The following is an 11,942-nucleotide window of genomic DNA, read 5'->3' as shown; positions in this document are numbered from 1 at the left end:
GAGAATTCGAATTTTGTGGGAAAATTCAAATTCAATTGGATATTTAGAGATTTTTGGAAATTGTTTGTTTAGAAAATAATTTGGATAATTACGGGAAAAAAATCTCACCCTTCTAATGTTTGCGGGGCAAAAAAAATTGGAATCGGAATATTTTTTTTTAATTTTCCAAAAATTTCTGGATAATTTTTCAGAAATTTTTTCTTTTGAACAAAAAAAATCGGACGACAAAACAATTTTATTTTTGGGAAAGGTTTTGAAAAGTTTTTCAAGAATTTGAATAGGAACATTTTTTTTACAATTTAAATAGCGTATTTTTTGAGAATATTGAAAAATCAAAAAAGTAAGAAAATTAAATTCGCAAAAATTTCTAGAAAATTATAAAAAAAAATTTCCTATTCAAATTTTTGAAAAATTTTTCAAAACATTTTCCAAAAATACAATTGTTGGACTCCCCATATTTTTTTGTTTCAAAAAAAAAATTCTGAAAAGTTTTCCAGAAATTTTTGGAAAATCTGAAAAAAAAAATATTCCGATTACATTTTTCTTACCCGGTTAACTCCACAGAAAAACTAATTTACTATACTCTCGGTACAAGAGACTGGTGGAAACGAGATAACCGGGGATTTCTACAATTCTCAGCTTTTCCATTCTCCCTCACAAAAAACCGCAACATAATGTCTTCCCAAGTACCTAATTACACCTGAGGGAGGTACAATCAAGTGTTTTTTCGTTTGAAAAATTCAACTCACTTTGCCAACAGTTTTATTGAACGCCGAGCATAAGAAGTTGCCGAAGAAGTATCGAAGAAAATTTCCCTCCAACTTGAAGAATTTTCTCTTGTTGATTTTTTTCCCTTCAGTTCTCCTCACCTCTCATTTCCGGAATAAGGAGGGGCAACAGTTGCCAAGTTTCACAGGTGATTTCTCGCAACTCTCGACGAATTGGCAAGTGCTGTGAAACTTGCCGAAAAACCTCGAAGGCAACTTCCAGAACCCGACGAAAACTTCAATCCATTTGTCTCATCTTTGTCGAATATACCGCGTTCGGATCGTCCCATAGAGACAAATAATTAATTGCAGCCTAGCCCAAGGGACTTCGCGATTCTCTTCCTGTCCGAAAATTTACGCCATCCCTCACAACGATAATAAAAAATCGGAATGCCCAAGTTCTCAACAGAAATCTGCAACAAACTTATTTCCATAAATTCCCGACAATTATCTTGATTCCCAAAAATCCTGTTGATAATAAAGTTTATAATTGATTATAAACTTGAACTCAAGGAATGATTTATTATCGATTATCAAATGATTTCACATGATTCTATGAGTGATTCGATATGATTTCACTGCAAACTGAAAATCCTACGCGTACTTGAATCAAGTCGACGGAGATTTGACGATTTGACGATTTGACGATTCGACATGCCCTGCGGTCCCAAAAAAACAAAAAAAAAATCTTCAATAAATGCTCATTAAATATTCCCATGAGCTCGAGTCATCTCGCACTTGAATCAAGGACAACTAATGACTAGTAGTTAAAAATATACGAATGGTACTGTATCCGCACTGAATGACGAATCGCGTAAATATTTGATTGACACTTTTATTCCTCTCAGTGTACCTTTTTCCTTTGAGTATATGGATTGGAATTGGAATTTCAAAGGGACCGATGAACACCTTCTCCCACGCAATGTCCCCTCAAACAGATTCCGTTGAATGTCCGTTATCCCGTCATGTATATACATGGGAAACAGAATCGATTGGATTTCACAGGGGAAAGGCAGAGTAAAAATAGAGGATAGAATGAACTGAGGTACAACTGGCGTTTCAATCAATCGGATAATAGTCTGTCAATGGATAATGAAATTGGCAAACCATTGTCTTGTGCAGTTGTTCATTAGAATCACTTGTTGTTTTTTCACCGCAACGCGATGAGTTGAATTTTATGGGATCACGTGGCATCTGTTTCTTGAGGTGATGTCCTGGGGGAATTCGTCATGATGCTGCATGTCAAGTTGACAAATTTCACTCGATTATTATTGCGAGGACAAGGGAGAGTTATGTCTCTGGTGTATCAATGCCTCAAGTTCGTGACACATAAATGCTGACGGAGTTGACAGGCTTGGCGCTTATTGTTCTCAATTATGTAGACCAAGTGGATAGCGTGTTCCATGAAAAATCCATTCCGGATCTAGCCTTCAGGGGAATTGGGGGTAATCGTTCACGGTTTTAGGATGATACCCACGTAAAAATTGGGTTCAGTCAATGCGGATGGATAATTCATGGAATAATGAGGGCTGATGAATGATTTCAACTTTTTTTTATCTGAAGTCATTGCTGTAATCATTGTGTATGAAGTGATAAAAATCTTTTGGAAGAATTCAAAATAAACTTTGATTTCGATTCGGTTAGAGAATTTTTGAGTTAAAAAAATTGTAATCGGAATATTTTTTCCAAATTTTCCAAAAATTTCTGGAAAACTTTTCAGAATTTTATTAATTTAAATAGGATTTTTTTTTATAATTTAAATGTCGTTTTTTTGAGAATATTGAAAAATTTAAATAGTCAGAAAACCACAGTATAATTTAAAAAAATTATATTCTCAAAAATGTCTAGAAAATTATAAAAAAAATTTCCGAAAGAAATTTTCCGAAAATTCCTCAAAACATTTCCCAAAAATACAATTGTGGTGTTTCCCGATTTTTTTTGTTTCAAAAAAAATTTTCTGAAGTTTCCCAGAAATTTTTTGAAAATTTGGAAAAAAATATTCCGATTCCATTTTTTTTACCCGAATTCTTACTGAAACAATCAAATAAATTATTATTGATATTTGGATAGAAAGCAGATTAAAAATTTGATATTGAATGGTAATTACCCACTGGTCTGTGTGTACTTAAATTTATTTCCCAAAGTGGTACGGAAAATTCTTCATGAATATTCAAAAAGCCCGGGATTAGAGTGAATACAGCCGAGACAGCAGTTTTTCCAATAAAATTTATTGATAGCGCATTGACGATCGGAATTTAGATTCATAAGCTAATTCGTACGAATGTAAACACGTTTGGCTATCCCTTGAATTTTATCTCGGAAAATTCAAATGCCGGCATTTCCTTGCGGCTAAGCGTTTCCCCAAGTTCTATAACGATTTCCGCAACAGCTATCCACCATTTCGATGCGGAAATACGGTAATAGGCCACTATCACTTCGAGAAATTCCCCAAAACAACACAACCCGAAGTGCCATCAAAATTTTCCATAATTGCTCACCCCCGGAATGCGTAATGAGGAATAATGACTGGATATTCCAGGACCGACTGAGCGCGTATCTCCACTACTTAGGAATTCATGGAAGGAATTTCTATTGGTGACCAATCGATTTCCTATCGAGGCACTTACGCAGTCGTTTTACATCGGAACTTCTGTCACTGAAGTGCCAGATATTTGCTGGCAATTGGAAAAATCGCTGAGTAAACCGTACAGCGAAATCCATTTAGCGTCCGCAAACTTTATAAATTTAAAAATCCATTTTCTACATTTTCCCACGGTTTTTAGGCTCCGCTATTCGGGTGTCAGCTATTTTGTGTGGGATTCATCAATCGGTAATTCTCACTCTTTCGAGAATTCATTCGTTCCATTTTTGACGAGTGCCGATTTTTGTTTCACAAATTTTGGTTTTTTCGATTTTTTTTTCTCCCAAATTTTTACTTCCGTCAGACGATTTCTCGTTCATATTTGCGATGTCGTTTTTAATTTAGAGTTACTCGGGTAAAAAGAAATTGTAATGGGAATATTTTTTACAAATTTTCAAAAAATTTCGGGAAAACTTTTAAGAATTTTTTTTATGAAACAGAAAAAAAATCGGAAAACAAAAAAATCTTATTTTTGGGAAAGCTTTTGAAAGATTTTTCAGAAATTTAAATAGGATTTTTTTAAAATAATTTAGACGATGTATTTTCTGAGAATATTGAAAAATTAAAAAAATTAAAATAAAAAATTAAAAAAATTAAAATAAAAAATTATTTTAAAAAAATTCCCGAAACAAATTTTTGAAAAATTTTTCAAAACATTTCCCAAAAATACTATTGTTTTGTTTCCAATTTTTTTTTTAATTAAAAAAAAACATTTCTGAAAAGTTTTCCAGAAATTTTTGGACAATTTGGAAAAAATATTGCAATTACAATTTTTTTACCCGGGTAATTAGGATTTCTGGGGGAATCAATCACTCCCCCTCGCTTCGGTGCTAATTTTTTATTCGAATTCAATGGACTCTCGCAATGGAAATGAAGAGATATCTGAAGTACGAGGTGTTGGGAACAAATAAACTTGCTCAGTAGTCAGTCCTCTGCAAGCTAACAGCTTGAAATAAAAAATTTGGTGAATAGTAGAAATTATTCCACCCAATCGTCAGGGGCTTTTCTACTTCGAGAAATTCTTCCAGCGTATTTCAAGGACTAGCCGATTTGAATGAAATGTTTTATGGAATTCGGAATTGGAAACTCTTCTGGCTATCCGATGAATCCATTCTGTCTTCTTTCTGAATGTCTCGCTCTCGAGACATTCCGGAAAACCGAGTTACCCCGCGCAAAACTTTTCCAACTAAAAAGAAAAAAACAGATAAACAATTAATCATTGCGGATAAAAAAAATGTATGACTCGTGAAAAAAGGAATTTTTTCTCATTGAAAGACTTTTTCCTCTGGTGATTAAAAAAAAATTAAGAACATTGATTCGACGTGAAAAAATATTCTATGGATTTTCAATATCAGGCAAATCTTCCCGAGTAAAAATAATTGTCATCGGAATATTTTTTCCAAATTTTCTAAAAATTTCTGGAAAAATTTTCAGAATTTTTTTTTTTTTCAAACGTATCAAAAATTTCCTATTTAAATTTTTGAAAAATTTTTCAATACCTTTCCCAAAAATAAAATTGTTTTATTTTCCGATTTTTTTTCTGTTTCATAAAAAAATTCTGAAAAGTTGTCCAAAAATTTTTTAAAAATTAGAAAAAAATATTCTGATTACAATATTTATCCGAGAATTTTTCCATCAATTTTTCTCCTTATCATTTCGCTCCGGCACATGAACGCGAATCCACCGATCCCGAAGATAATCCCGAATAATCTGAAAATATTTTCCGTTGGATCCGTCATCTCCTCTAAAAATGTTAGTGACTCCTGCCATCATGAGTCGATCACAATTAATGATTCCAGAATTTCCTCGGAATTTTCCCTCGCGAATTTTTTGGAGATCACACGTGATGTTTTCTAGATAATTCATACCCATCCTTTTCTCTTTTTTTGGTCACTACTTGAGCGTCAGATTCCGCCTCCTGTCCACTATATTTCCATCGAAAATCCGAGTGCCTCCGAGCGTCGTTTCCGTTCGATGAATTACGCTCCAGTGAATTCCAGACTCCGCTGCCACGATACCTTATCTCCAGAGTGTCTTCATATATTCAACTCCAGGGCATTTCAACTATTATGAGCTTTTAGAATATTCGAGATAACGATATTGGTGTACAAAAATCTCGGCAATCCGACGAACCGACGGTTTAAAAATCGCCATTTTAAAAATCGCCATTTTTGTTAATTACATTTTAATCATCAACTCAATTAATTGTGGGAACCTAATTCCTCGGAAAACACTGAATTGAAAATTTTCCCTTCCAATTTCTTTATTTCATATTTTTCGTTTCAAATTCCAAGAATTTCTGGTTTAATTGTTATTTTATATTACAATTAATTGTTCACATAAAAACTATGGTAATAGGAAAAGGAGATGTAAATAAAAAAAAATTGTTTACATCTTCTTGTGGTTGATATGTCAATTCTTCAAATTTAATTCCGTACAAAATTCCTTTTAAGTCCAATTATTTTAATTATAAATATCGAAATTATTGAAATAAACAAATCTGATCCTTCAAATAAATTTTCGAAATTCCTTTTAAATTCAGTTTTCTCGATTAAATGTCTAGATAAAAATAATAACATTTCCTCGAATTCGAAAAAACCAGAATTTTATTCTCGATTCATAAAAAAATAATCATTATCACCATTACAATTATTTTAATTTATCAAACGAAAAATTCCCTCACCCAAATTATCCCCTCCCTCCGCATAAAAACTCCACATTGAATCGAAAGCGTGTCGACATCGATCGATAGATCAAAATTCATTGAACCGTTCAAAAGGTGTCCAAAGATCCCCACCCAATCACTCATCACATTGAAATGATCATTTTATTTCCCGAAAATTGTTGAACCACATGCGCAAAATGATAAAACACGAGCATCAGTTACGCAATCTACAACGATAAATTAGAGAGAATTATTTCTGCGTTGAATGCGCAGAAATAATTCTCAGTGCTAGAGAAATCGTAATAACGATCTGTTGACATTGATTATTGATCGTCATGGCGCTACGAAAATTTGGGAAAGGGAAATCATCTGTGTAACTTGTGTTATCTTATATTTTCATTCTGTCTCCAGCTACAGTATCGTTGTAGTGCGTGTCCAGATAATATCGTTGAAGCGATACAAATTATAGCTTCGGTTGGAAAATTCACCCCAGTCATTAGTCGTGTGTGCATCCCCGTAACCTGACACGTGGAATCATGTGGCCTCTTTTAACATCACGCCATGTGCATTTCTATTAATCACCAGCTCTAATTGTCTTTCACCGATTGCTGTACATTAGGCTAATCAAATTAGGTGTATTATCACTGAATTGATTGGACTGGTTTAATTGCCTTTGGACTACCTGAATTGTTTATCAGAAAATAACCGTTTTTTTCCCGGTGGTGTCATGTGATGTGAAATTTTTCGTATTTTTTTTCATATTTTTAGCGAGGGAAAGAACAGGAATTTTGTGACGGCGTTTTGAGGACTTTTTGGCCTTCAGGTGATGGAAAAATTTATTGAAATTAAATTTTAGTGGAGGACAGGGTTGATAAAATTTATTCCGTCATTTTGTTTTAGTATCGGTTTAATTCACAAATTTTTGGATTGACGAGTTTTCCGTGGGTAAAAAAATGGAATCGGAATATTTTTTTCAAATTTCCCAAAAAATTTCTGGAATACTTTTCAGATTTTTTTTTGTGAAACAGAAAAAATATCGGGGAACAAAAGAATTTTATTTTTGAGAAAGGTTTTGAAAAATTTTTCCAAAATTTAAATAGGAATTTCTTTTAGAATATTGAAAAATTAAAAAAGTACCAACACAACAGTATAACAATAAATAAATAAAAAACATAAATATTGTTTTGTTTCCCAGTATTTTTTTGAAAATTCCAAAAAAACATTCCGATTACAATTTTTTTTACACGGGTCCGTTCATGTTTAAAAAATTTAATTATTATTTATAGAAAAGTCTGAAATGTTCGAAATCAATCGATTGATGGACAAATTCGATTTAAAAAATAGGTGAAATAAAAAAACAAATTATTGTTCCGCTTTTTCCTGGGTTTGAGAACTTTACTGTCATTTTGAGGCGCATGTAGATAGAGTCCACCAATTCGACATAAATCATTAGCATCACGCTCATAATAGCCGCACATAACACGTCTCTTACGCTAGTGCCTATAAATAGTTATAAGTGCACTTATACTCAACAATACCCGCATAAAAAAAAATTGTAATCGGAATTTTGAAAAAAGTAAATTGAAACGAAAAAAAAATCGGGAAACAAAACAATCGTATTTTTGGCAAATGTTTTGAAAGATTTTTCAAAAACTTGTTTCGGAAAATGTTTTTTATAATTTTCTAAAAATTTTTGTGAGTATATTTTTTTTTAATTATACGGTTGTTTTCTTACTTTTTTAATTTTTCAATATTCTCAAAAAATACGCCATCTAAATTATAAAGAATTATCCTATTTAAATTTTTGAAAAATTTTTCAAAACCTGTCCCAAAAATAAAATTCTTTTATTTCCCCATTTTTTTTCTGTTTCATTAAAAAAAATTCTCAAAAGTCTTCCAGAAATTTTTTGAACATTTGAAAAAAATATTCCCATTACTTTTTTTTAAACCCAGGTAGGCACATAATAGTCCCCATTTCTCCACATTAAGGCCCAATTATAATACCGCCCACAAATACACCACACCTCCAAAAAATCCAATTGCCTAAAATCCCTTTACCAATGAAACCTCAAAAAATCCAATTAATTAAATTCCCCTAATTGAATGGAATTCCTCATCGATTCCCGCTGAAAACTCTGAGTTCCCACCATCGGCATGCAAAACTTAATTATAACTTCAATCCGCAATAACATGAATTACCAAGTGCTCAAGAAAATTGGAATTGAGTGCCAAATTAGTCATTCCTCAGTGATAAAGAGGTGGAAAGCATTGCACTATGAAAAAGTCAGATAAAAAAATTCAGGTGTTTGATGTTGTACTTAGCCTGCGTACTGAGGTGATAAGAATATATTTTTTCTCCCACGAAACTACGAGGTGCATTTAAAGCGTGTGCTCTCATCTTGAATGGGATGCAATAGAAGTGTAGCTCGAGTAACTTTGACTCGAGATGGTAAAGTCCATTTTGCGAACGAGTTTTCTACAGCTCGTGGAGACACGTACCGAGATACACTCTATTGATAAAAGGAGTAGAAATAAAGAGATGGGATGAGAGTCAACTGAATTTCACTTTGCAGGATGTTCCAGGATGCAGAAATGGAGAGCAGTCATGGAAACATGACGTACGACAACAACGAAACCTTGAGATTGTACCCCAATGTATCTATCAACGAAGAGTATATTTTCGACCGAATTGATATCAGGGTCATATTCATTACGCTTTACTCCATCGTATTCTTCTTCTGCTTCTTTGGTAAGTCAACTTGAATTATCATTTTATACTTGATTCAAGTATTTTTTTAAATAATGGCAAGGAAATAACTAGGTCAACTTCAATTATTCATTTTAAAAAATTGAATCAATCTCTAATTAATGCAATTAATATCATGAGGATTTTTGCTGAGGGAAAATTATCTACTGAAGCTATTCCGTCTTGCATCAAAATTATACTTGGTACCCCGGGTAAAAAAAAATTTTAATCGAAATATTTTTTCCAAATTTTCAAAAAATTTCTGGAAAACTTTTCGAAAATTTTTTTTTTTGAAAGAAAAAAAGTTGGGAAACAAAATATTCGTATTTTTGGGAAATGTTTTTTCAAAATTTGTTTTGGACATTTTTTTTTATAATATTCTAGAAATTTTTGCGGATATAATTTTTTTTTAATTATACGGTTGTTTTTTTACTTTTTAAATTCTTCAATATTCTCAAAAAATACGACATCTAAATTATAAAAAGAATTTTCCTATTCAAATTTTTGAAAAATTTTTCAAAACCTTTCCCAAAAATAATTCTTTTGTTCTCCGATTTTTTTTCTGTTTCATAAAAAAAAAATTCTGAAAAGTCCTCCAGAAATTTTTTGAAAATTTGGAAAAAATATTCCCATTACATTTTTTTTTACCCGGGATACTCTACCGGATTTAAATTAAGAATGAACGGCCTTGCACACTATAATACGAAACGGTTTTCGAATTAAATGTTCAAAGCCCGCGACATTTGAATATTTTTTCTATCACCATGGAAATTTTGTCATAAATGAGAACCACAGATTAGCCGAAATATCGGATAACTTGATAATATACCATTTATTTATTGGCTTCAAGTCTCCGCAAGGTCGACTACATTCTAGATGAAGTTTTCAACACGGTAGCCAAACATGTCCGAATGGTCTGTATATTTTTTTAAGAATATATTGACAGTTTTATAATAGAGATGCGCGAGCCAGAAAATTTCTACCTCAATGCGACGTTTCAGTGTTCTGCTTGTTTTCTAACAAGTTATTCATCAATTTTTTAATTCAAATTTTCGTTATTACAGGGAGAATATTTCGGAAAAAATTCTAGAAAAAAGACGAGGTGACAGGAAAAATTCTTTAAAATTCAGATTTTATTAAAAATAAATCCGAGAATCGTGAAAAAAATTCTTGATAATCCACGAATAAAAATCTAATTACAAATGATTTCAAGGTTTTGCAAGAATTATTCAAATTTTCGTTATTACAAAGAGAATATTTCGGAAAATATTCTCGAGAAAAGACGAAGTGACAGGAAAAATTCATTAACATTCAGATTTTATTAAAAATAAATCCGAGAATCGTGAAAAAAATTCTTGATAATCCCTGAATAAAAATCTAATTAAAAATGACTTCAAGGTTTTGTAAGAATTATTTAAATTTTCGTTATTACAAGGAGAATATTTCGGAAAAAATTCTAGAAAAAAGACGAAGTGACAGGAAAAATTCTCTAAAATTCAGATTGTATTGAAAATAAATCCGAGAATCGTGAAAAAAATTCTCGATAATCCCTGAATAAAAATCTAATTAAAAATGATTCCAAGGTTATGTAAGAATCATATAAGAATTCAGAATTATAATTTAAGAGCCCGAAAATGACGCACGACCATAAGCATTTGATGAACCGCTTGCGGAGATTTATAAAATTAATAATTACTGTATCCAATAATAACTTCATCCAAGGTCAAATATCACATGACATATATTCTCTGAGCAATAAGACAATTATCCCCCGATCTTAATTAATTCCATATTTCAATTGAATAATACATTTTTTTTTCAGTGCACGACTCATTTTTTAATTTCATTTTTCTTACGGGCCCCGGAAAATCTTGAAAAATTCATTGAAATTTCGTGGTAGTGGCTCGATCCATCTTTTGAAAATAGAGAAAAGCCCACATGTGGTACGACCTGAGTATATTTGTCATGACGATAGTTCATGCGGGTTTATGTAGTCGAAGAATTCTTACAGTGAAAACAACACGTAGCCACAGCTGTGTGTTGATTCGTGGTGTTTGTTGATGCACCATAGAATTCATTTCAAACGCTGCAATTATCTCACCTAATTACTTCCATTCATGCAATTTAATTTTCACTGAGACCGAGCCATTCGCTGTGAAAATTAATTCATTTGCGAGTGCTGAATGTTTTAAAATGATTTGATTCCATCAAAGGCGCCACAATCCCGTCGATTACCCGATTACAAAATTACCATTTCGAAATCTAAACAATAAAAAAACTGCAGGCAATTGCAGTCGTAGTTATCAAGTAATTCATTCATTTCTTTTTCAATTCATTTTTTGAATTTTCGAATAATTATCGATTGTTAAGTCGTTATTAATAATTATCGATTGTTAAATTTTTAAAAATCCCGCCATAATTCTATGAATTCCCAATTTATTGAAGATTGAATTGAGTTTAATAAAGGGTTTTAATTACAATTGAATTGAGTCTGAATAAAAAATTGAGACGACTGTGTCTGGAGTTTCAACAATTTTTTTAGGAGTGCATGATTAAAAGTTATTAAGTAATCTCCATTGAATTTAATTGGATATCAGGAGACGTGCGATTCTTCTCACGAAATGCAATGTGAAAATGTACTTTTATTTTCATTGTTCAATGCCACATGAACGAGTTGAGCTGAGTATGCAGAGAGAATGTCGTTTAATGTTTCAATTTGCCTCGATTGAACAGAAAAAATTCAGTGTCGTTTGGACATAACTGGTACAGAAACGTGACCGAAAATAGAAGAAAAGACGATAGGGGAATAGAAAGGTTAATACGTTTTTCCCTATTTCCCCACCCTGCGCCCCTCCAGTCCCACCCGCCCCTCCGCCCCACCATTTTCCCATTTTTTTATCAGAATTATTTTTGAAATTACGATCATGATTCACTTAAGATCCCCGGGTAAAAAAAATGTAATGGTTTTTTCCAAATTTTCCAAAAATTTCGGGAAAACTTTTCAGAGAATTTTTTTTATGAAACAAAAAAAAAATTGAAAACAAATTTTTGAAAAATTTTTCGAAACATTTCCCGAAAATACAATTATTTTGCTTCCCGATTTTTTTTTGTTTCAAAAAAAAA

The 11,942-nt window shown here is 32.0% G+C and overlaps 1 protein-coding gene across 1 annotated transcript in view; it reads left to right on the top strand.

Annotated features, from left to right (window-relative positions):
* Positions 1-11,942, top strand: part of LOC105267073 (allatostatin-A receptor) — a gene marked incomplete at its 5' end in the record, with an annotated part of 44,232 nt that overhangs the window by 6,826 nt on the left and 25,464 nt on the right. The window contains 1 exon segment of the mRNA XM_011305688.1: positions 8,647-8,822. Within this exon segment, the coding sequence (XP_011303990.1) occupies positions 8,647-8,822 (176 nt within the window).

This window comes from Fopius arisanus, unplaced genomic scaffold, assembly GCF_000806365.1.
Source record: "Fopius arisanus strain USDA-PBARC FA_bdor unplaced genomic scaffold, ASM80636v1 scaffold00002, whole genome shotgun sequence".
Classification (NCBI taxonomy): domain Eukaryota; kingdom Metazoa; phylum Arthropoda; class Insecta; order Hymenoptera; family Braconidae; genus Fopius; species Fopius arisanus.
This window is presented reverse-complemented; position numbering and strand designations above follow the sequence as displayed.